We start from the raw sequence: 27,370 nt of genomic DNA on the forward strand, positions 1-27,370 counted from the left end.
CTGGCTGCTTCATGCTCACCCTTGAGCCTCTCAAATCTCTGGTTCTCTCCCTCTCTCCTGCTCTCTTTTTGTGTCTGCCTCTTCCCTTATATTAATCTGTGTAAATATCTTACATTTACGATGACATTATTGACTCTGTATATCATTCAGTCATTCTTTCTTTCTCTAGATGGAGTCTTCACTCTGTGTACTGTATCTCACCATCTATCTCTCTTTCTCCATTAGACTCTTCACAAACACACCATCTAAGTATGCCTCCTTCTGGGCCATTCAGTCATGTCTGTCTGGTCTGTCATCCCCAACGACTGCATTACGGAACAAATATCTGTGTTGCAGTTCTCCGACTTGCGCCTTAGAAATGTGGTTCTCTCTGGGACAGGAGCAGGACAGCTTCTAGTGGTGCCATGGCTGCATTGCAGCTAAGTTCTCTATATCGCATTCACTGTGCCACATACTGAGAGGAGAGCACTGAATTGGCTACCCACCGGGATAAATGAGCAGTTTTACTATCAGCAGACTAGTACAGTTTTAATGAATAGCTTAAAATATGTTTCATTGTCACATACACCAGATAGGTGCAGTGGAATGTTTAAAGGGTCAGCCATAGTAGTACGATGCCCCTGGAGCAAATTAGGGTTAAGTGCCTTGCTCTAGGGCTGTGGAATATGGCCAAAATATCATATCACAATATTTTTCACATTTTTGTTGGTATTTTATGTTTTTTAATAATACAAGTTCTAAATTTGCTTTGTGAGTAGGTCATGGCATTTCAATCGGTCCTTCTCCATTCTGATTGTTTTATACTGTTCGAGCCAACTTAAAATTGTAGTAAGATTAAGATTAAATCTCTGAATTTCCTGCACTTATCATTCCCACACTGTGCCACATATGGCTGCATGATATCTAGGCCTAGTTCACTCTAGAACCGCCAAAGGCCAACGGCCACTGACGTTTGATTTTGGAAATGTAAAAAATCTGCCCCCCAAAAAAGCTATGTCCTGCTCCTTACCTGACTTTTCCTAAATGTTTGTATTTTACACTGCTCATTTGTTAGCATTTTGACATCACAATCAGAAACGTATTTACCTGTTTTTTTCACACCTATTCCTAACTTAACCTGCCAAGACAATGTGCTGTAGGAGGTTGGCACCCAGCCAGGTGCTAATGCATCGCTCTCTCTTCAGTGAATGACAAATGGATAAATGGGCGATAATTGTGCACCTTACTTCACAAATTGAATTTAAATGAGGCCTAACTGAATGATAAGGAGGATGAAGAGGTTGATTTAATTTAGAAAGACAATAGTGTAATTAATGATGAGTTTGTGTTATGCCTATTTATCAGAGGCAAATCATTTGACCGTGCGCCTTGGGGGTTGACAACCTTCTCTTTTACATTTTATTTTGTGAAAAGAAGATCAATCAATCAATCAATCATTTGTATTTATAAAGCCCTTTTTTACATCAGCAGATGTCACAAAGTGCTATACAGAAACCCAGCCTAAGACCCCAAACAGCAAGCAATGCAGAATAGAATGGGACTGTTTTATTTACTTCTCTATTACCAATCAAATGTATTGTAAGGGAAATGAAAACATACTAAGTGTTGCAATCAACCTTTAGAATAATGCAAAACATATCCTTGACTCTATCCAGCAAAGCAACTGCCTGCCCACCAAATGAATGACAAATGGATGGATACTTGTGCAAGCTACTTCACAATCAAATTTAAATTAGGCCTAACTGAATGATGAGGGTGAAGAGGTTGATTTAATTTAGAACAACAATAGTGTAATGATGAGTTTCTGTTATGCCTATTGATCAGCGTTGGCGCTCATGTTAATCATTTGACCGCACACCTCGCGGGTTGATACCGTTCTCTTTTATGTTTTACTTTGTAAAAATAACCTTTACAGAACTATTTTATTTACTGTAACTCAATTTATTACTAATCAAACGTATTGTAAGGGAAATGAAAACATGCTGTGTGTTGAATAATGCAAAACATATCCATGACTCTATCCAACTTGATGAGCGGGAAACAAACAATGCCAGACAGCCTGCACAACTGGCCCATCAAAACTACACGTAAACTAGGGCTGGGCGATATGACGATATATATTGTGTGACGATAGACGTTTTTCTATTGTTTCATATTACGATCTATCGTTTATTTCGTTGTGTTGCAAATCACACTCTTTATGGCAATATTTTTTGTCAATTGGACGACGCTTTGCGTTCGTGGAAGAAAATTTGCAACACAAAAAAACATGGAGGAGAGTGAACGTGACACAAGAGCACGGAGACACGGAGACACGGAGCTCATACCTAAAAGAGGGGCTACTTCGGTCAAATGGATGTGGTTTGGGAATGAAAAGCCTGACATAGGACCAGAAAACTGTCCTCTGCAAAATATGTCGCAGACCGGTCCCGACAACAGGCTCAAACACCACTAACCTCTTTTACCACCTACGCAAGGATTATGTGAAACAGTACGGAGAGAGTCTACGGATGAGACCCAAAAAAGCACAGTCGACTGCTCAAAACAAATCTCAGACTCAGGCGTTGCAAGGCTTTTACCAGCTGTACACCATATTTTTTTTATTTCACCTCGATTTAACCAGGTAGCCTAGTTGAGAACAAGTTCTCATTTACAACTGTGACCTGGCCAAGATAAAGCAAAGCAGTGCGACAAAAACAACAACACAGAGTGACACATGGGATAAAAAAACATACAGTCAATAACACAATAGAAATATATATATACAGTGTGTGCAAATGTAGTAAGATTAGGGAGGCCATAGTAAATAGGCCATAGTAGGGAAATAATTACAATTTAGCATTAACATTGGATAGATGTGCAGATGATGATGTGCAAGTAGAGATACTGGGGTGCAAAAGAGCAAAAATAAATAACAATATGAGGATGAGGTAGTTGGGTGGGCTATTTACAGATGGGCTGTGTACAGGTGCAGTGAACTGTAAGATGCTCTGACAGCTGATGCTTAAAGTTAGTGAGGGAGATATGTCTCCAGCATCAGTGATTTTTGCAATTTGTTCCAGTCATTGGCAGCAGAGAACTGGAACGAAAGGCGGCAAAAGAGGAGTTGGCTTTGGGGGATGACCAGTGAAATATACCTGCTGGAGCGCGTGCTACCGGTGGGTGCTGCTATGGTGACCAGTGAGCTGAGATAAGGAGGGGCTTTCCCTAGCAAAGACTTGATATGAAGCGAGGGCCAGCCAACGAGAGCATTCAGGTCGCAGCGTTCGGTAGTATATGGGGCTTTGGTGACAAAACGGATGGCACTGTGATAGACTACATCCAATTTGCTGAGTAGAGTACTGGACGCTATTTTGTAAATGACATCGCCGAAATTGAGGATCGGTAGGATAGTCAGTTTTACAAGGGTATGTTTAGCAGCATGAGTGAAGGAGGCTTTGTTGCGAAATAGGAAGCCGATTCTAGATTTAATTTTGGATTGGACATGCTTAATGTGAGTCTAGAAGGAGAGCTTACAATCTAACCAGACACCTAGGCATTTGTAATTGTCCACATATTCTAAGTCAGAACCATCCAGAGTAGTGATGCTACTCTGGGTAAGATGCTGCGGGGGGTGCAGAGCTGTTGGCTGGGGTAGGTGTAGAAAGCATGGCTAGCCGAAAAAAAATGCTTATTGAAATTCTCAATTATCGTGGATTAGGCAAAGATGGAAGGAAATAACAGCTGCCGTTACAACTTACATCTGCAAAGACATGGCCCCAATTTACACGGTCGAGGGACAGGGGTTTCGTGAATTGGTGCTAACACTCGACCCAAGGTACCAAATGCAAATTGATGTGACACGTATTAATGCCAAAGTAACATGCAAAACAGGCAAGCCCCCCAAAATATAAATGTATATATAAATATGTAAACTCAGCAAAAAAAGAAACGTCCTCGCACTGTCAACTGCGATTATTTTCAGCAAACTTAACATGTGTACATATTTGTATGAACATAAGAGTCTACAACTGAGACATGAACTGAACAAGTTCCACAAATGTGACAAATGTGTCTGGTCCAGCGACGGTGGGTTTGTGTCCATAGGCGACATTATTGCCGGTGATGTCTGATGTGGACCTGCCTTACAACAGGCCTTACAACAGGCCCTCAGTCCAGACTCTCTCAGGCTATTGCGGACAGTCTGAGCACTGATGGAGGGATTGTGCGTTCCTGGTGTAACTCGAGCTGTTGTTGTTGCCATCCTGTACCTGTCCCGCAGGTGTGATGTTCGGATGTACCGATCCTGTGCAGGTGTTGTTACACGTGGTCTGCCACTGCGAGGACGATCAGCTGTCCTTCCTGTCTCCCTGTAGTGCCGTCTTAGGAGTCTCACAGTACGGACATTGCTATTTATTGCCCTGGCCACATCTGCTGTCCTCATGCCTACTTGCAGCATGCCTAAGGCACGTTTATGCAGATGAGCAGGGAACCTGGGCATCTTTCATTTGGTGTTTTTCAGAGTTAGTAGAAAGGCATCTTTAGTGTTCTAACTTTTCATAACTGTGACCTTAATTGCCTACCATCTGTAAGCTGTTAGTGTCTTAACGACTGTTCCACAGGTGCATGTTCATTAATTGTTTATGGTTCATTGAACAAGCATGGGAAACAGTATTTAAAACCTTTACAATGAAGATCTGTGAAGTTATTTGGATGTTTTATATTTATCTTCCCAGTCTTAGGTCAGTTAGGATCACCACTTTATTTTAAGAATGTGAAATGTCAGAATAATAGTAGAGAGAATGATTTCAGCTTTTATTTATTTCATCACATTCCCAATGGATCAGGAGTTCACATACTCTCAATTAGTATTTGGTAGCACTGCCTTTAAATTGTTTAACTTGGGTCAAACGTTTTGGGTAGCCTTCCACAAGTTTCCCACAATAAGTTGGGTGAATTTTGACCCATTCCTCCTGACAGAGCTGGTGTAACTGAGTCAAGTTTGTAGGCCTCCTTGCTCGCACACGCCTTTTCAGTTCTGCCCACAAATTGTCTTTAGAATTGAGGTCAGGGCTTTGTGATGGCCACTCCAATACCTTGACTTTGTTGTCCTTAAGACATTTTGACACGACTTTGGAAGTATGCTTGGGGTCATTGTCCATTTGGAAGACCCATTTGCGACCAAGCTTTAACTTCCTGACTGATGTCTTAAGATGTTGTTTCAATATATCCACATAATTTTCCTACCTCATGATGCCATCTATTTTGTGAAGTGCACCAGTCCCTTCTGCAGCAAAGCACCCCCACATTATGACGCTGCCACCCGGTTGGCATGGTGTTCTTCGGCTTGCAAGCATCCCCCTTTTTCCTCCAAACATAACGATGGTCATTATGGCCAAACAGTTATATTTTTGTTTCATCAGACCAGAGGACATTTCTCCAAAAAGTACGATCTTTGTCCCCATGTGCAGTTGCAAACCGTAGCCTGGCTTTTTTATGGCGGTTTTGGAGCAGTGGTGTTTTCCATGCTGAGAAGCCTATCAGGTTATGTCGATATACAGTGGGGCAAAAACGTATTTATGTCAGCCACCAATTGTGCAGGTTCTCCCACTTAAAAGATGAGAGAGGCCTGTAATTTTCATCATAGGTACACTTCAACTATGACAGACAAAATTAGAAAAAAAAATCCAGAAAATCACATTGTAGGATTTTTTATGAATTTATTTGCAAATTATGGTGGAAAATAAGTATTTGGTCAATAACAAAAGTTTATCTCAATACTTTGTTATATACCCTTTGTTGGCAATGACAGAGGTCAAACGTTTTCTGTAAGTCTTCAAAAGGTTTTCACACACTGTTGCTGGTACTTTGGCCCATTCCTCCATGCAAATCTCCTCTAGAGCAGTGATGTTTTGGGGCTGTTGCTGGGCAACACGGACTTTCAACTCCCTCCAAAGATTTTCTATTGGGTTGAGATCTGGAGTCTGGCTAGGCCACTCCAGGACCTTGAAATGCTTCTTACGAAGCCACTCCTTCGTTGCCCGGGCGGTGTGTTTGGGATCATTGTCATGCTGAAAGACCCAGCCACGTTTCCTCTTCAATGTCCTTGCTGATGGAAGGAGGTTTTCACTCAAAATCTCACAATACATGGCCCCATTCATTCTTTCCTTTACACGAATCAGTGGTCCTGGTCCCTTTGCAGAAAAACAGCCCCAAAGCATGATGTTTCCACCCCTATGCTTCACAGTAGGTATGGTGTTCTTTGGATGCAACTCAGCATTCTTTGTCCTCAAAACACGACGAGTTGAGTTTTTACCAAAAAGTTATATTTTGGTTTCATCTGACCATATGACATTCTCCCAATCTTCTTCTGGATCATCCAAATGGTCTCTAGCAAACTTCAGACGGACCTGGACATGTACTGGCTTAAGCAGGGGGACACGTCTGGCACTGCAGGATTTGAGTCCCTGGAGGCGTAGTGTGTTACTGATGGTAGGCTTTGTTACTTTGGTCCCAGCTCTCTGCAGGTCATTCACTAGGTCCCCCCGTGTGGTTCTGGGATTTTTGCTCACCGTTCTTGTGATCATTTTGACCCCAGGGGGTGAGATCTTGCGTGGAGCCCTAGATCGAGGGAGATTATCAGTGGTCTTGTATGTCTTCCATTTCCTAATAATTGCTCCCACAGTTGATTTCTTCAAACCAAGCTGCGTAACTATTGCAGATTCAGTCTTCCCAACCTGGTGCAGGTCTACAATTGACAGCTCTTTGGTCTTGCCCATAGTGGAGTTTGGAGTGTGACTGTTTGAGGATGTGGACAGGTGTCTTTTATACTGATAACAAGTTCAAACAGGTGCCATTAATACAGGTAACGAGTGGAGGACAGAGGAGCCTCTTAAAGAAGAAGTTACAGGTCCTTGAGAGCCAGAAATCTTGCTTGTTTTTAGGTGACCAAATACTTATTTTCCACCATAATTTGCAAATAAATTCATTAAAAATCCTACAATGTGATTTTCTGAAATTTTTTACTCTCATTTTGTCTGTCATAGTTGAAGGGTACCTATGATGAAAATTACAGGCCTCTCTCATCTTTTTAAGTAGGAGAACTTGCACAATTGGTGGCTGACTAAATACTTTTTTGCCCCTCTGTTGGACTTGTTTTACTGTGGATATGGATACTTTTGTACCTGTTTCCTCCAGCATCTTCACAAGGTCCTTCGCTGTTGTTCTGGGATTGATTTGCACTTCTCGCACCAAAGTATGTTCATCTCTAGGAGACAGAACACGTCTCCTTCCTGAGCAGTGTGATGGCTGCGTGGTCCCATGGTGTTTGTACTTGCGTACTATTGTTTGTACAGATGAACGTGGTACCTTCAGGCAATTGAGGCAATTGGAAATTGTTCCCGAGGATGAACCAGACTTGTGGAGGTCTACAATTAGTTTTCTGAGGTCTTGGCTGATTTCTTTTGATTTTCCCATGATGTCAAGAGAAGAGGCACTGAGTTTGAAGGTAGGCCTTGAAATACATCCACAGGTACAACTCCATTTGACTCAAATGATGTCAATTAGCTTATCAGAAGCTTCTAAAGCCATGACATCCTTTTCTGGAATTTCCCAAGCTGTTTAAAGGCACAGTCAACTTAGTGTATGTAAACTTCTGACCCAATGAAATTGTGATACAGTGAATTATAAGTTAAATAATCTGTCTGTAAACAATTGTTGGAAAAATGTCTTGTGTCATGCACAAAGTAGATGTCCTAACCGACTTGCCAAAACTATAGTTTGTTAACAAGAAATTTGTGGAGTGGTTTAAAAACGAGTTTTAATGACTCCAACCTAAGTGTATGCAAACTTCCAACTTCAACTGTGTGTTGAATATATATAATTACTATAACTCTATTACTAATCGAATCTACTAAAAAGAAAGTTTTTCAATTGGATTACACACTAATGATTTTATTGTAAGAGAAACAAAAATAGGCTGTAACCCTACGTTTTTTTTTAGGACTTTGCATAATTTTTTTTTTTTTAAACATACCCTTGACTATATCTAAACAAATAACTATTGTTGTTGATTTTTAAAATTGATATATCATGTAGTAACCAAAAAAAATATTAAACAAAATAAAATATATTTTATATTTGAGATTCTTCAAAGTAGCCAACACTTTTTTGGTTACACATACTACATATGTGTTATTTCATAGTTTTGATGTATTCTACAATGATATTATTCTACAATGTGGAAAATAGTAAAAATGAAGAAAAATCCTGAGTAGGTGTGTCCAAACTTTTGACTGGTACTGTACCTCGCAAAGCAACTGCCCTCTATCCCTCTCGATCATGCATTCTTCTGTCTCTTCTCTCCCACTCCATGTCTGCCCCACACAGACCGGACAAGTAGGCACGCAATGGATTATGATCATTGTACTTAATTACCACATTTTCTGCACTAATGTAACATAGACGCTGGGAGTTGAGAAGCAGGGGGTAAGTTTAATATCACAAGAAACATGGACCGATACAATGTAGGAGTAGCGTCTAGACATGAACAACAGAAAACAATACTGCCTGGGGAATGAACCTAAGGGAGTGCCAGATAAAGGGGAGTAACGGAGTCCAAGTGTGCCTAATGATGAAGAGCAGGTGCGCGCAATGATGAATGCCAGGTGCACGTAATGACGCAAACTACAACTCCCTACTACATCGCACAGTTCAGGCCTGATCCAATTTATCTCTAGAGAAACTGCGCATTGAGCTCAGCGAAAGAAAAATAACTAAATGGAATTCAAATAATTGAACCGACGTAGGGCAAGTTGTTTAAAAAGTAAAAAATAATCGACATTTCGGTTAATCGCTCAGCACTACTAGCGATTAGCATTAGTGGCTAACAAGATTTATTTTAGGCACAACTTGCTATGAAAAGATAAACTACCAGACAGTAGATACACAAACTAGTAGTTTAATTACAGAACACTTGTGAAAAGCAGTATGTCACCAATATGTTGTTGCATCTATATGACCATGCAAACTGCTGAGTGAACCGCAAGAAAGTTCTCGTGACTCCATGTTGGAGAAACTGCTCCCTCCTTGAGTGACAGGGAGCAGGGCTTGATGTGCGAAGGAGCATGCAGCAGGAGAAGAGGGAGAAAGATGACTCAAGTAGCAAACCGAATTAACTATAAAAACGGACATTACACATGCTGGAGTTGCATATTATATTTAACAAGCCAAACATTGAAGTACTGTTAAAGTAAAAACACAAACCAGTATGTGCGTAAATACCGGTTTATAGTAAAATATGGTACCGCCCTACCTTGCTCAAGGCACATTGACAGATTTTTCACCTTGTCAGCTCATGTATTTGAACCAGCAACCTTTAGGTTACTGACTCAGCGCTCTAATCGCTAGGCTACCTGTCACCCTTGTTCCATGCTGTAAAGGTTGACTCTTCTCGCTCGCTTTTTCTTTCCCAATCTCAGGAAGTACGAATTAGTTTTACGTAGAGATTAAGATATTAGGGCCTCCCGAGAGGCGCAGTGGTCTAAGGCACTGAATCGCAGTGCTAGCTGTGCCACTAGAAATCCTGGTTGGAGTCCAGGCTCTGTCGCAGCCGGCCGTGACCAAGACACCTATGGGATGGCGCACAATTGGCCCAGTGTCGTCCGGGTTAGGGGAGGGTTTGGCCGGCAGGGATGTTCTTGTCCCAGAAGCGCACTAGCGACTCCTGTGGCGGGCCAGGAGCAATGCTCTGTGACACGGTCGCCAGGTGTACGGTGTTTTCTCCGACACATTGGTGCGGCTGGCTTCCGGGTTAAGCGGGAATTGTGTCAAGAAGCAATATGTCTTGGCTGGGTTGTGTTTTGGAGGACACACGGCTCTCGACCTTCGCCTCTCCTGAGTCCGTACGGGAGTTGCAGCGATGGAACAGGACTGTAACTACCAATTGGATACCATGAAATTGGGGAGATTTAAAAAAAAAAAAAAAAAATTTAAGACAAGGTTATTAATGGCTTTGGATTTGTTATCTTCAGCCAGAGGAAGGACAACAATACATTTTGCAACACAAAACTGGAGAACTTCAGACATCAATACAGAATGCATGACGTCATCTCTACATTGACAGCGGACCTTTGATTTCTGTGTATATAGGCTATTGCCTGTTAAATGACTGAACACTTGTGGATATGGGAAATGTAGATATTGGAATGTTCAACAAAGAAAGTCAATAGACGGATAATTTCATAAGCTTTAGGCCAGGCATACGTATGACATGTTGGCTGCTGCAGTTAACGTAAACCGTTTAATCCTTTCTCCAGTTAGGATAAGGCTTTTCCTTCATGTCTGTCTTGAAACCTACTGCAACCAATCAATCAAGCACAGGGACAGTCTCATGCCAAGGATGCCTATAGCCCCACAGCCAATCTGTGTCCTTGGCTCAAGCCAGATGCTCGGGAAAAGGCAGAGCCAACAGACATGTCCTCTCCACCTCTGAAACCATGGCAACCAAGAGACAGGTCCATGGTGACCCGATGGCAGTGGAGAGAGCAGCTGCCTATTGGGAACCGAACACATAGACGTAGAGTTACCAGTTAGCTCTCTAGCTGGTATGGATCTACATTCTAGAATTCTATTTCTGTGTCTGACCACACTGCTGTTCAGTACAGAACCAGTCCTCCTCTAATGGTCTTCTATCTTATATTGGATTTGCAATCATTGCTATGGATTATATACCGAGCTCTAATTGTTTTGTCTTCATTAGAAAAAGCTGCATGATTGTATGAAAAAATATCCAGCTGGGTGAACGTTGCATGAGCGTTGGATGAATTACACACTTTTTTTACCCACACTGAGCGCATAAACAACAAATGAGCCCATTTCTGCCCTAACTATACATTGTGAATACATTAAGAACATTAACATGAACTCCCCTCCATGTTTTTGTTGGTCATGTGATCTCCTTCTGCCGCCTTGATTGGTCCGAAACATTGCTAAGTGAGAAGTGTCCTGTTATGGAGCTTTAACCTGATTTGGTTAATGGAACGTGTGCTTGTGATAAATAAAGCATAGGTCTGCTTCACACCTCGGTCACCGCATGCATAATCCATTATAGGGGAGATTGGTGTGCACTTGCATGTCATATGGAATCAACAAGAAAGGGGTCTACTGATGTATAACATTATAAACTGGGTGGTTTGAGCCCTGAACGCTGATTGGCTGACAACCGTGGTATATCAGACCGTATACCATTGGTATGACAAAACATTTATTTTTACTGCTTAAATTACGTAGGTAACCAGTTTATAACAGCAATAAGGCACCTCTGGGGTTTGTGGTATATGGCCAATACACAACGGCTAAGGCCTGTATCCAGGCACTCCGCGCTGTGTCGCTATGCCCTTAGCCGTGGTATATTGGCCATATACCACAAACCCCAGAGGTAGATTGTTTTGGATCTGCTAATAGATGTGTACTGCGCATTTGAACTTCTGGGACTATCCCATTGGTTCTATTGTGCAGTGCTTCATTTGTAAATTGAGAGGTTCCCGAAACAAAAAGTGAGCTGAGAAGGGGTGAGCTGGGGGGGCTCTGAGGAACTGGAACGCATTTTGCGTGCTGTCATAGAGCAGTAGAGTCGTTTTTTTAAGCCTAGTGTCTGGGAATAATTTCCCTTTTATAAATGCAGTTCATGCAATTCTACATCATTTTAGAAGACTGGAGACTTTAGCTAAATATTTTTTAACACCTCACAAATGATCGAAACGACAGGCTACTTTGACACTGACAAACTGAGAATCTGAGATAAATAATAACGACCTTGTCTTGAATCCATCGCCTACGCCTAGGTGTGTGGAGACGCATATTGTACAAAATGAGGAGCAAATTACAGTCCTGAAAAAGCTTTCCTGTTTCACTGACCCACCCAATGATGTGCCAAAAGCCTTTCTCTCTCGTTTTACTTTGTAAAACAATGCTGCTCGCTAAATAGGTATATTTGGAAGTTTATAACATACTGTATTTGGTAGCCTACAGACAGATTAGTATTCCATTTTCAGCAGAATCCATTTGCTTTCCAACAGGTGTTTTCCCACGGTTGTATTTGAAATATTGCAAAAGGCCAGTTTTGGCAGCATGCTGTTCATTGACAGATTTGTCACACGTTCCCGACTGTAGGCATGCTTTGTTATTGGGATACACACAATCCACAGCTAGGCTATTTATTTGAAATAAGCGATTGATCCTCTGTGGTTAAAATACAGGCCTCCTCCTGGTGTAGTATTCTGAATTATTTCATTTCTTCTGAACAGACAGCAGTAATTTTAAAAATTAGGCAAATGTATTTCAATTTATCAGGGGTGCTGCGGCACTTCCAGCACGCTTCCCGCGGCTATGATTCTATAAGGAAATACATGATGAAGTGCAACGCTGGACAGATGAGAGTTGCAGGCTCGGGTCTAGCAGAGAAGGAGAGAGATCATGGAAAGTGAGTCTCATTCTAGTTCTGAGAGAGATTCAGGCGCGCTTCTCTCTCACCAGAGAAATTGTTACGTGTTGGTCTATATAGGCTACAATGTTGACCAAACCATTAACCCGGGCTGGCCCAACACTAATCAATTTTTTGAATATCAGGCACATTTTCACATTACAGAGGAGGCAACTTGAATTCACTCAATTTTATTTTACATTGGAAACACTGAAAACAATTGTTCATGCCACGAGAGGTACAAGATACTGGCAAATGGGTTAAGGAACGAACGCCAAGTCAAGTTGAGCGAATTGCATTTGACAGAAAACAAAGCATGTTGCCTGCTCATCATACTACTAGACTGGATATCTACATTGCTGCAGTGCTGCAGTGCTCTGCATTAGGTCCAATTATAAAAGGGTGTAAAGGACTCAAATGTCCATATTTCTGGTTGAATGCGCCCAATGCCCACCATTCCCTAGTGCAACACAATGGCAGACCGACAACAGTGTGCCAGTGCCAGCTGTGATGCACTTAATTTCCTCCATCTTCCATCTTGTGTAGCAGGAGAGCCTGGAGCCCCCCCCACCCACCCACACACACACACACACCCAGCCCCAAAGCCCATGATGATGTGTCAGATGCTGCAACAGTCCTGGCTGCCTGGCGCCAGCTCAACTTTCTGCCTACAGCCGTCATCAGTCTAATTTCGAAGAGACATCACTGCAGCTATCCAACACTAGCTCTCCATAGGAGTAGATGGACAATAAAGTATTCAAGTCTTCAAGCTTAAGTCATCATTTGGACATGGGATCAATTCCATTCGAACTCAGTCAAGTCGAGAGTTGAAGTGGAATTGATTGAGGGCACTCATTCACTCTGACCACTGAGATCATAGATGGAGAATGGGAAAAGGAAATGGGTTCTATTTTACTGTGTTGTGATTTTGCATAATGCTTTTCCACCTGAGTAAGGCACATGTCAACTCTGAGCATTACAGAGAGGAATAAGCTCTAAATCTGCTGCCACAGTAACAATATAATAGAAAAAACAGATCAGAATATATATTTACTGCTTACCATTTTATTGACATTTTGCATATTCCTTTATGTTTTCATAAAACCCGAAAATAATTGAATTTTCTCTTGGTTGAGGTTTTAAGAGGGCACGCAAAGGGCTTGAGCCTTGATAATCTAAAACATCTGTGTGTGTGTGTGTGTGTGTGTGTGTGTGTGTGTGTGTGTGCGCGCGCGTTATATTTCCTCATCTTTCTCTCTCTCAGGGAAGTGTGAGAAAAGACTAGCACATACAGTGAGGGAAAAAAGTATTTGATCACCTGTTGATTTTGTACATTTGCTCACTGACAAAGAATTGATCAGTCTATAATTTTAAATAGTAGGTTTATTTGAACAGTGAGAGACAGAATAACAACAAAAAAATCCAGAAAAACACGTCAAAAATGTTATAAATTGATGTGCATTTTAATGAGGGAAATAAGTATTTGACCCCTATGCAAAACATGACTTGTTGGCAATCAGAGGTTGAATGCACCCAATAACAAAAGTTTATCTCAATACTTTGTTATATACCCTTTGTTGGTAATGACAGAGGTCAAACGTTTTCTGTAAGTCTTCACAAGGTTTTCACACACTGTTGCTGGTATTCTGGCCCATTCCTCCATGCAGATCTCCTCTAGAGCAGTGATGTTTTGGGGCTGTTGCTGGGCAACATGGACTTTCAACTCCCTCCAAAGATTTTCTATGGGGTTGAGATCTGGAGTCTGGCTAGGCCACTCCAGGACCTTGAAATGCTTCTTACGAAGCCACTCCTTCGTTGCCCGGGCGGTGTGTTTGGGATCATCTTCATGCTGAAAGACCAAGCCACGGTTCATCTTCAATGCCCTTGCTGATGGAAGGAGGTTTTCACTCAAAATCTCACGATACATGGCCCCATTCATTCTTTCCTTTACACGGATCAGTCGTCCTGGTCCCTTTGCAGAAAAACAGCCCCAAAGCATGATGTTTCCACCACCATGCTTCACAGTAGGCATGGTGTTCTTTGGATGCAACTCAGCATTCTTTGTCCTCAAAACACGACGAGTTGAGTTTTTACCAAAAAGTTATATTTTGGTTTCATCTGACCATGTGACATTCTCCCAATCTTCTTCTGGATCATCCAAATGCTCTCTAGCAAACTTCAGACGGGCCTGGACATGTACTGGCTTAAGCAGGGGGACACGTCTGGCACTGCAGTATTTGAGTCCCTGGCGGCGTAGTGTGTTACTGCTGTTAGGCTTTGTTACTTTGGTCCCAGCTCTCTGCAGGTCATTCACTAGGTCCCCCCGTGTGGTTCTGGGATTTTTGCTCACCGTTCTTGTATTCATTTTGACCCCACGGGGTGAGATCTTGCGTGTAGCCCCAGATCGAGGGAGATTATCAGTGGTCTTGTATGTCTTCCATTTCCTAATAATTGCTCCCACAGTTGGTCTTGGCCATAGTGGAGTTTGAGGTTGTGGACAGGTGTATTTTATACTGATAACAAGTTCAAACAGGTGCCATTAATACAGGTAACGAGTGGAGGACAGAGGAGCCTCTTAAAGAAGAAGTTACAGGTATGTGAGAGCCAGAAATCTTGCTTGTTTGTAGGTGACCAAATACTTATTTTCCACCATAATTTGCAAATTAATTCATTAAAAATCCGACAATGTGATTTTCTGGATTTTTTTTCTTCTCATTTTGTCTGTCATAGTTGAAGTGTACCTATGATGAAAATTACAGGCCTCTCTCATATTTTAAAGTGGGAGAACTTGCACAATTGGTGGCTGACTAAATACTTTTTTGCCCCACTGTATATGTGCTTTCTTGAGCAGGGGGACCTTGTGGGCGCTGCAGGATTTCAGTCCTTCACGGCGTAGTGTGTTACCAATTGTTTTCTTGGTGACTATGGTCCCAGCTGCCTTGAGATAATTGACAAGATCCTCCCGTGTAGTTCTGGGCTGATTCCTCACCGTTCTCATGATCATTGCAACTCCACGAGATGAGATCTTGCATGGAGCCCCAGGCCGAGGGAGATTGACAGTTATTTTGTGTTTCTTCCATTTGCGAATAATCGCACCAACTGTTGTCACCTTCTCACCAAGCTGCTTGGCAATGGTATTGTAGCCCATTCCAGGCTTGTGTAGGTCTACAATCTTGTCCCTGACATCCTTGCTCTTTGGTCTTAGGTGTCATGACGTTGGACTGGGAGTAGGTTTATGACAGTCATAAATACCTCTTTCCCCCTTTTTCCTCTCTCAACCCTACTGATGTTACATTTGCAAAACTCTTGGATAACATAGAGATTCTGGGAACATCAGAAGGTGGGGGAAAATGAACTATATTCGGGTAATCCGACCAATGGAACATATGCGGTGGTACTTAATGAATATGATGTCAGTTCGGTTGTCATCTGAGACATTCTCATCAATGATAAGATGACATAAACTCTACAGTGGAAAGTCTACACATCAGAGTTATCGGATTCACATGGAATTGTTGTTCAATTTAAATGTTTGAATATTAAATTATTCGTGATGGGATGAAATGTGATTTTAGCTTCTAAAATGTGAGATTTGGGTTTTCATAAGGTAGGGTCAATCAGTGAAGGGACATGGGATATAAAACTTTTCAAACACACCCTCCTCTCCCTTCCTATATAAGCCCTTGATGACAATGTAACCTCCTGTGTTTAATTATTTATTAACTAAATACCTAACTAATCACACAGAATTACACATACACATAATTAAATCAAAACTTGATTACAAATTACGTCATAAAGGAAAACGTCCCTAGCGGGCGGAACAGATATGACAGCTTGTTACACAAGGACGTGAGGACGTGAGGACAACGGTCCGATGTCAGAATGGTTCAGATAATAACTACAGAACGAAGCCAACATCAGCGTGAGCTTTGGTTGCGAATGGTATGAAATTTGAACTCTTATTCACGACAGAAGTGATACCTCCTAGCCGTTGAGTTAGCAACAGTCGCTGCAAACGAGGGTTAGGAAGGAATAGACAGAGTATCCCGTCTACCACACAACGACGTTACTATAACGTATTCAATTTACCAGCAGAGACATTCTTCAAAGGACGAAGGACTCGGTTGGGAAACACGGCCTTCCATCTACCACCAACCTATCGAAGCGCAGCTCAGAGTAAATATTTATTGCATTTTCCTTTTCCAAATTGGCGGTAATTTAGAATGCATAAGTTACTGTAATTACGATAGCACAGCTTCGCTCTTTGTTCCTCAGTCTTCCCGCTCTTTCACTTTCACCCAGCCCTTTTTCTTTTGTGTAACCAGCTGTCATATCTGTTCCGCCCGCTAGGGATGTTTTTCTTTGACGTAATTTGTAATCAAGTTGATTTAATTATGTGTATGTGTAATTCTGTGTGATTAGTTAGGTATTTAGTAAATAAATAATTAAACCCAATTTTGTATTGCTGATTGAACTTGTTAGCCAGGGTTCGTGCAGATAACTAACAATTTACAACTTTCAGATGAGACTGAATTAAGATGACGATTAATATTGACTGCTATTGATGTAAAATATTACTAGGTCTTTAAGAGTTTATTCGGAAGTTAACAGCTCTATAAATATTATTTTGTGGTGCCCGACTCTCTAGTTAATTACATTTACATGATTAGCTCAATCAGGTAATATTAATTACGGATAAATTATTTTATAGAAAAGCATGTCATATCACTTAATCCGGCATAGCCAAAGACACGACATAGGCATGGTGGAGAGCTTGGAATCTGATTGATTGATTGCTTCTGTGGACAGGTGTCTTTTATTCAGGTAACAAACTGAGATTAGGAGCACTCCCTTTAAGAGTGTGCTCCTAATCTCAGTGTAAGGGATTTCCTCCTCTTCTTCCGAAGAGGAGAGGCGAAAAGGATCGGAGGACCAATATGCGGCGTGGTAAGTGTCCATGGTTCTTTTAATACGAAAATGTACACATGAACAACTGAATACAAAAACAATAAACGTGGAATGAACGAAACCCAAAACAGTACCGTGTGGTGAAAAACACAGACACGGAAACAAACACCCACACAGTGAAACCCAGGCTACCTAAGTATGATTCTCAATCAGAGACAACTAATGACACCTGCCTCTGATTGAGAACCATACTAGGCCGAAACATAGAAATAACCCAAATCATAGAAAAACAAACAGACTGCCCACCCCAACTCACACCCTGACCATACTAAAAAATGACAAAACAAAGGAAATAAAGGTCAGAACGTGACACTCAGCTCGTTACTTGTATAAAAGACACCTGGGAGCCAGAAATCTTTCTGACTGAGAGGGGGTCAAATACTTATTTCCCTCATTAAAATGCAAATAAATTTCAAAAAATGTGGACATACTTTTTTCTGGATTTTTGTTGTTGTTATTCTGTCTCTCACTGTTCAAATAAACCTACCACTAACATTATAGACTGGTCATTTCTTTTTCAGTGGGCAAACGTACAAAATCAGCAGGGGGTCAAATACGTTTTTCCCACTCACTGTATGTAGACTTTCCGATACAATTTTTTCAAGGACCTCATCTGATAAGTAGGGCCATTTCCCTTGACCAGTTGATGCCCATACTAAAGAAAGCACACACAGTAGGAAAACACCCAGGGACTCTAAAGGATGAGGCCAGAATTAGGGAGAGACATTTGATTTGATTCCAATGAGCCTTTTCACCACGCAGAGAATTAGCAGCATCAGAGAGGATTATAGTGTGAAAGCAGCACTATGTATCGACAAAATTGGATATTCTCACCAGAGGATAGACTGGAGCCCAATGACGACATAATTACATGTTTTAAAGGGATGAGGGGACACACAAAAAGTATGAGAAGACAGAGTAGGATGAGATAAATACAGTTGCAAAACTTCTTGCTGCGGTGTTCCCTACTGAACAGGACCCAAGAAAAGATTGAAAAGTGTCAGGGCAAAGGCAGGGCAATGCCTCAATCTCCCTCAACCGTGGAGGTTCCATAGGAGGGTCAGTCGGTATGCTTCTCATCACACATGGATTTGTCCTTTTCACTTGGACAGCTTGATCTGAATGGCACTGCAGCCATCGTTTCATTACAGTCACATGACTGGACTGACTCCTGTCAGGGCAGATGCCTTTAAACTAAAGGTCATACACAAGCACAGATCTAGGATCAGCTTTCCTGCCTACACCATTAGAAGATAAAAGTGCAAATCTGACCATTTCACTTTCAGAGATCTCACTTTTCAACCTGCCCTTTCAGAAAACAATGTCAAAACGGTTCTGCTGTGGCCATCTTGATCTAGTGATGTCATCTTCTTAAAGTGAAATCCATAGACTCTAGGGCTGGGAATTGCCAGGGACCTCACGATATGATGTATCACCATACTTAGGTGCAGTTATGATATGTATTGCAATTCTCATGATTCTATATGTATTGCAATTAGATACTGTGATTTTATTGCTCACCATATATCTGCTGCAGAGACAAGAGAGAGCCATGAAAAGCAACTTTGGGTCCTGTATTACTATTGTAATTATTAGAAGAAGTTTTGATCAGTCATGGAAATAAAAGTGCTGAAAACCAATTGGCTCAGTATTCAAAAATAAGCTGGAGAACAAGCTATACATGAAAAAATACATGTTTTGGTGAAGGTGCTGCCAACCAGAGCACAAATAATATTGCGATACTGTCAAAAATAATACTGTGATATATCTTCTAAAATTCTATCCCAAAATGTAACTATCGATTTTTCAACCCTTCACTAATAGAAAGTGCATTATTGGAGGGAGAGGCTTAAACCAACATCAGAACCCCCCCCCCCCCACACGCACACATGTACAGTCTTACCACTTCTATTCAATGCCTATCATTCATCAATGTGTGTACTGAATTCTAATCACACTAGAACTACCTGAGTCAACAAACACAAAGAAACCACCATTGGCCAATGAGTCAATCTCATGAAATACTGTATGCATGAAAACCTCAACCCGTGTTTTACACAGCACACCACTCATTAGTACAATCAACTTGAATGGCCAACCACTCACAAACCTGACAGGGGAATGTTTAACGACTAGCTGTAAAAAGTGGTCATCTCAATAAAACGACAAGCCATAGTGGTTCACAGTTTTGTCAAGGTAAACCGATGGTGTAAATAAATCATTTAGCAAAACACACTTCCACTGAAAACATGAGATATGGTTGGAGGACATGGAGTGAAAAAGTATTCACAGATGCACAACAGCATGATTCAAGTTAGCGTGATAAAACTAGAACTTGTGGAACAACAGAGTCAAAAACAATGGCAAGAAACATCACGAATAGCAACAGCAAAATGTTGACATATTTTTTTGTGATTGCAGTTTGGTAAATAAAGAAGTAAATAAATAAATAAAGCAGTGCAGTGTTCATCTTATCAACCTGATAGGATAGATCATAGCTAACGTGGCTGCTTAGAGGTTGAGATACATAGGGCTATAATTCATCTACACATATTTATATATATATATATAATATTATACACACAAAACTTCAAATTAGTGGATTTGGCTATTTCAGCCACAGCCGTTACTGACAGGTGTATAAAAGCGAGCACATAGCCATGCAATCTCCATAGACAAACATTGACAGTAGAATGGCCTTACTGAAGAGCTCAGTGACATTCAATGTGGCACCGTCATTGGATGCCACCTTTCCAACAAGTCAGTTCGTCAAATGTCTGCCCTGCTAGAGCTGCCCCGGTCAGCTGTATGTGCTGTTATTGTGAAGTGGAAATGTCTAGGAGCAACAATGTCTCAGCGGCGAAGTGGTAGGCCACACAAGCTCACAGAACGGGACTGCCGAGTGCTGAAGCCCATAGCGCTGTCCTCGGTTGCAACACTCACTACCGAGTTCCAAACTGCCTCTGGAAGCAACATCAGCACAAGAATTGTTTGTCGGGAGCTTCATTAAATGGATTTCCATGGTCGAGAAGCCGCACACAAGCCTAAGATCACCATACACAATGCCAAGCGTCGGCTGGAGTGGTGTAAAGCTCGTCGTCATTGGACTCTGGAGCAGTGGAAACGTTCTCTGGTGTGATGGATCACGCTTCACCATCTGGCAGTCCGACAGACAAATCTGGTTTGGCACATGCCAGGAGAACGGTACCTGCCCAAGTGCCAACTGTAAAGTTTGGTGGAGGAGGAATAATGGTCTGAGGCAGTTTTTTCATGGTTCGGGCTAGGCCCTTTGGTTCCAATGATGGGATATCTTAACGCTACAGCATACAATTACATTCTAGACGATTCTGTGCTTCCAACTTTGTGGCAACAGTTTGGAGAAGGCCCTTTCCTGTTTCAGCATGACAATGCTCCTGTGCACAAAGCGAGGTTTATACTGAAAAGGTTTGTCGAGATCGGTGTGGAAGAACTTGACTGGCCTGCACAGAGCCCTGACCTCAACCACATTGAACACCTTTGGGATGAATTGGAACGCGCCGACTACGAGCCAGGCCTAATCGCCCAACATCAGAGCCCGACCTCACTAAATGTTCTTGTGGCTGAATGGAAGCAAGTCCCCACAGCAATGTTCCAACATCTAGTGTAAAGTCTTCCCAGAAGAGTGGAGGCTGTTATTGTAGTAAAGGGGGGGACCAACTCCATTTTAATGCCCATGTTTTTTGAATGACATGTTCTACGAGCAGGTGTCCACATACTTTTGCTTATGTACTGTATATTTCCTCGGCTATGTGACCAACATTTCCGCACCCTGGGTAGTGGATGAGGGTAGAACGAATAACGTTTTCAGCACCTTGAACTGGCGCACAATGTGGAGCCAGATGGGGTTATTGAGCACCACAGGCAGTGAAACGGAGCGGGTCTTGGCGATAAGATGCTTTATAGGCCTTACGTAACTTTTTTTCACAAACTTTGAAAAGTTCATCAATTGTGGAAATGTAAAACAATTTTAACGACCTAAAGCGACCCGATGACAGACTTCGAATGGTTGTCATTGATATCACAAAGTCTGGTGGTTTACATCAATAAGACTGTTAAATTGAATAAGCATAGCACAGGCCTACTACTCATTTATCTAGGTATATCATGCAGTAGTTAAAACATGAATGTTCCTGTGTATTTCCATCACATCTCAACATCACATTATTTTCAAGAGAAAAAATCAGACAGGACGCTGCGCAAAACTTCACGCGGTAAAATGCTGAAACTGTGCTGCCATGTTCGCAAATAAAAAAAAACTGTCCGAATCTAATTACACCAGCCCCGATATAATTTTGTGCGCGCCATCTGTCAGCTAAATAACGTAGGCAATTTTGGACCGAGATACTCGCACACAAACAGCTGAAGAATGTTCCTTAGCGGCAGTTCAATAATGAACAGATATTCAACTCGGACAGTAACTACCATCTGACCACATTACTTGACAGTAACGGAGAAACTGCACGGAAACGCTCTCATCCAATAACTGTACACAATTACGCAGAACCTGTTTCATACTGACACGTTTCCTTTGACGTGAAATATCGTCGGTCATTTGATGAACTGAATATATAGCCTATGTATACAAGACATATAATAAAGTAATGTAAAACCACTCTTCTCTTCTGAATAAAAATGCCATGATGACAGTGAGTTATGCACGCGGGGATAATAATTTAATATCTGCTGCATGCATAACCCTCTGCCGTCATGACATTTTGATTGGATGCGCACAAGGGAGCCTGGCTAAAGAAGGAGGGATGCAGAGGGGCGAAATGTGTTTCTTACATCCTCTTCTTCGTCCTCACATGCGCTCCTCTGTTGTTGGCATTGGAAACGGGGCCGTACGTCTTGACGGGGGCGCGGGATCTTCACGGTATTCTCGTCTTCAACTGTTTGCCCGCCGAGTAGGTGGCTAGCTTCAGGTGGGTTGGGGAAAGATCTATTGGTGTTAATCTTGCCCGTGAACCTCTGATACATCGAAGCCATGATTCCATGTGGGGGAAAATACCCTACAGCATGCCAATAGGGAAACTGTGAAGGGATGTCGTCTAATTGACGCGGTGTTAGTTTAAAACTTATATATAGGCACGGGTATCCTTTTTAGTCTCGGAATCAGTGCCCCGAACAAGCAGACAAAATGATTGTCAAATTATATATTCGATTATATATTGTCCCATTTCAGGTTTGTAGGATAGTCAATCATACAGATAGGTCCAAAAATAACGAGCCAAAATTAGTTGAGGTCTTACTCTGAATTCACAGCACGTAGTTTCATCCCTCAAACCGTTTGGGGAATAGGGATCCTTTCGATTGCAATCGATGCATCCGCAATGTGGTTTCTGCAACCTCCAAACTTGGACCGAAATAGATGATCGGTTGCGAAAAATATATATGAATCATTTACAGCATACAAAGCGATGGTTATCCGAAGCTGAAAGAGAGAGTAGCTTCAATGCTTCCCTCTTTCTCTCTTTCGCTCTGCTGCATAAGAAGTGACCGCAGATAGCAAACTGTTCAAAGACTTCTCAATACCACATCACTCATTAGGCTACCTCTTAAATGAACGATGCCCTCGTGTTCTGTCCCACTTATCCAAGCGACAACATCTGAAAAAACAAACAAACACCAGAGCTATGTCAGCCCAAAACGAATTATCACCACTTTGCAGATTGCATGGGTACAAGGAATCTGTTTTCCGAGTTTATTATGTTTTCCTCACGGTCTCCACCGGTGCTGAGGGTGCCATAGTACAAGAGTGCCCCCCTGTGGCGAAACGGAAGGTGAGATAAAGGTTATGAAAGTCGGAAAAATGTATAAAACGGCTATATTGTCACTCGATTCGGTTAATAAAGTTATATTACTGGGTAAACTTAGTATTCTAAAACGATAGAAAATCAGTTATAGGGACAGTAAAAATACACACAACTTCGGGCATGCACAATTGATAGCCATGTGCCACAAAGGCATTTACACCACATCATATCAAAGAAATCAAAGAAATCTTTGGCTGAGTTACAACAACTTCACTTGGATATTAATAGTCAGCATGTATTGCCTACAGTATTAGGACCGGGGTACTATTTAGATGCCATTCTAAGAAATACACACAGCAAGCAGCTGCAACAGAGCATGCAGCATAATTCTATAGCCTAAGTGCCATGAAGCTTAAACTGCTATTCTGCCTAATGCTGCGACTGCAAAAGCTATTTCCTGAGCAGAGTTTTTAAGCTGATTTAGACTTGTATTGCCTCAAAGAGTAATTGGATACACAGAACATATCTCTCTTGCCCATCAGCACTGTACAAGGATATTATTTTCCCGCGGGAACCTGGGAGAGACCAGAATAATCTTAAACTCATCCTGGCTGTCTCTATGGCATACGGAAGGAACACTTCAGGCAGGAGTTCATAGAATAAGGGTATCTGCTCTGTGCTGGGGGTTTTGCATACGCAAAGGGCTCTGTAAATGATACATGCTGCTACAACATACCTGCCGGGGACTATGATGCATATGCAACAAGTGTTCAGATTCACCCAAAAATTGAAGTCATTAACATATATTTGATAGGTTATTAGACAACACAGGTGGTACACTGTACATGGCACACACACACACACCTTTCCTGTGGGAGGGTGAGATGGGGAAAGGAGTGCTAGGCTTGGTGATGTGGATAGGCTACACGGTAAATGTGATTACATTTTGAGCAGCAGTACCCTGCGGTGCAGTAGCTAAGGGTGGATATATTCTAGCACCTCCTCACATTCAACTAAAGCACAGGCTCTGTGGGGTTAGGATTCAGCCATAGAGCTTAAAAAGAGGGCGTTGCTGCATCCAAGGCATGGTAGTTATCAAGGGAGAAGGGATTGGCCTATCTGCTGTGCTCTAGAGAGCCAACTCAAATCTCAATAGTAGACAGAGAATGGGCAGAGTCCTTCCAGTCATAGAACCATAGGGATATTTCTACAGTAATACTCACGTCTAGTTACCATCACTCAGGAATTATGTCATAACAAGCTTAAGGTATTATCAATTATTAATGACTTATTTAAATGAAAACAGAATGTAAAAGCAACAGTAGGCCCAGCCCTTTCTTCTTTAGGTTACTGTTGGATGCAACATGTCTACAGTTATCCATTGATGGCCTTTTTCTATGTTCATGTTTAGAGTCAGGAGTACTATAACAGCAGTAGTTAAAAGCAAGGTCAGGTAGTGATGTCACTGTCTGTGACGCAGAATCAGAAACATGCATCGGACAAGGATGCTGCCACTGCCGTGGTACAGAACTGCCACATCATGGAGTGTATTTGCCTCAGACAACAGCTTAACCTACTCTATGCACACCGGCCCATTGCCTGGGCAAACAGGACACATCCACACCTCTTCATTATAGTCTGGTGGACAGGAAACAACAAGCAGTTTGTTTCCCAAAAACTGACCAACACTGGCACCTAGTGGATGGATAATGGTGTTTTATTTACATTTATATTTCTTACTTTTCATTCCCGGTTGTAAAATATTCCCCCATATCCACCCACATACACTGATCAAAATTATAAATGCAACATGTAAAGTGTTGGTCCCATGTTTCATGAGCTGAAATAAAAGATTCCAGAAATGTTCTCTCAAATTTTGTGCACACATTTGATTATATCCCTGTTAGTGAGCACTTATCCTTAGCCAAAATAACTCAAATGTGCAGTTTTGTGACATAACACAATGCTACAGATGTCTCAAGTGTTGAGGGAGCATGCAATAGGCATGCTGACTGTACGATTGTCCACCAGAGCTGTTGACAGATAATTGAATGTTCATTACTCTACCATAAGCCACCTCCAATGTTGTTTTAGAGAATTTGGCAGTATGTCCAATCGGCCTTGCAACCGCAGACCACGTGTATGGCGTCGTTTGGGCGAGCAATTTGCTGATGTCAACGCTGTGAATAGAGTGCTCCATGGTGGCGGTGGGGTTATGGTATGAGCAGACCTAAGCTATGGACAACGAACACAATTGCATTTTATCTATGGCAATGTGAATGCACAGACATACTGTGACGAGATCCTGAGGTCTATTGTCATGCCATTCATCCCCCGCCATCACCTCAGTATCTGTACTTGCACACTCATCTTCTGCACATCTATCACTCGTGTTTAATTGCTATATTGTAATTATTTCGCCACTATGGCCTATTATGGCCTATTTATTGCCTTACCTCCTTAGTCCTACCTCATTTGCACACATTGTATATAGACTTTTTCTATTCTATTATTGACTGTATGTATGTTTATTCCATGTGTAACTCTGTGCTGTTGTTTGTGTTGCACTGCTTTGCTTTATTTTGTCCAGGTCGCAGTTGTAAATGAGAACTTGTTCTCAACTAGCCTACCTGGTGAAATAAAGGTGAAATTAAAAAATTCTAAAAAATAAAATGTTTCAGCATGATAATGCACAGCCATATGTCACAAGGAACTGTACACAATTCCTGGAAGCCGAATGTCTCAGTTCTTCTATGGCCTGCATACTCGCCAGACATGTCACCAATTGAGCACGTTTGGGATGCTCTGGATCGACGTGTATGACAGCGTGTTCCAGTTCCCACCAATATCCATCAATTCAGCAAGACCATTGAAGAGTGGGACAACATTCCACAGGCCACATTCAACAGTCTGATCAACTCTATATGGAGGAGATGTGAGGCAAATGGTGGTCACACCAGATACTGACAGGTTTTCTGATCCACGCCCTTACCTTTTTAAAGGTATCTGTGACCAACAGTTGCATATCTGTATTCCCAGTCATGTATTAGGGCCTAAATAATTCATTTAAATTGACTGATTTCCTTATATGAACTGTAACTCTGTAAAATCTTTTAAATTGTTGCATGTTACATTTATATTTTTGTTCAGTATATTTTCCTCAATGTATCATCTATCAGTGACAGTGTACTACATGCAAATCTGATACATACACACATACAGAAAAACAGAGATTACGGGAAACTTAATCATGCCCGGTATTGCAAGGTATTGTGCAAGGTATTGTCCCTCTCCGTTCTATAGGATGGATTTTTTTCTGATTCCGCTCTGCATTATGTGAGCTACACACATCAAGCCTACTGTCTCCCAAAGGAATGCAGCTGTTCCAGACAGTAGCAGATTGGGGATCCATGTCTCCCAAACTGGGGATATGGAGGGATAAAGGCCCTGGCTCCTAGGGAGGTGAGGATATTGGGGGCCCTCATTCATGGTGTTCCCAAACCATCACTGTGTTCTAGTCAGCAATGGCAGCTCGTTGACAGTTACTGGATGACTGACACACACACACACACACACACACACACACTACTCAGGGTGGCCAATCACCCTGTTACCATGAATGACAGCACAAATAAATGGTTAGATGAGAGATGGGTTCAATTCAATGTCATATTATATAAGACTACCAAATAAAGAAATACAATTAATTCAGTAATACACTGAACACTCAACAACGTTGACTACGGTCCTTACTGTGAGAGAGGAACTTCTTTCAATCCAAGTTGAAATTCATTGCGCAAGTTCTCTGTCCTTGCTAATAAGACATTTGGATAGGTCTACTGATTCCATTAACTGTGCAATTAACATTTGGCTTTTTCCCATGTTTATCAGCCAAACACAATAACTGTGTATCCAAACAATTACTAAAACACCTAATCTACTCTAATACTGCCTGATTCAGAAAATAAGACTCTATTATAGATGCACTGTTATAATTAGTAATTTCTCCCAATGGATGCTCTCTGCTGTCCGCAGTGAAACTCTTCTATTGGGTTTAATGAGTCAAATATTGATGGTACAGAATATTATCACACTGCTGAGGGTGGGTTTCAGAAGGCTCATTCATTGTCTCCATTTGATTGTACCT

The 27,370-nt window shown here is 41.7% G+C and overlaps 1 protein-coding gene across 3 annotated transcripts in view; it reads right to left on the minus strand.

The window, feature by feature from the left end:
• The window catches only part of LOC110489714 (A-type potassium channel modulatory protein DPP6), a 363,201-nt gene that overhangs the window by 203,982 nt on the left and 131,849 nt on the right, over nucleotides 1-27,370 (minus strand). The window contains exon 1 of one of the 3 annotated variants that reach the window (XM_021562495.3): nucleotides 22,256-23,187. The exons of the other annotated variants lie outside the window; for them this stretch is intronic. Coding sequence (XP_021418170.3) covers nucleotides 22,256-22,456 — 201 coding nt within the window. The 5' untranslated portion in view covers nucleotides 22,457-23,187. Of the gene's footprint in view, nucleotides 1-22,255; nucleotides 23,188-27,370 lie in introns of those variants that run through there. 3 annotated transcript variants of the gene reach the window in all.

This window comes from Oncorhynchus mykiss, chromosome 15 (assembly GCF_057628025.1).
Source record: "Oncorhynchus mykiss isolate SJ-2025 chromosome 15, ASM5762802v1, whole genome shotgun sequence".
Classification (NCBI taxonomy): Eukaryota; Metazoa; Chordata; class Actinopteri; order Salmoniformes; family Salmonidae; genus Oncorhynchus; species Oncorhynchus mykiss.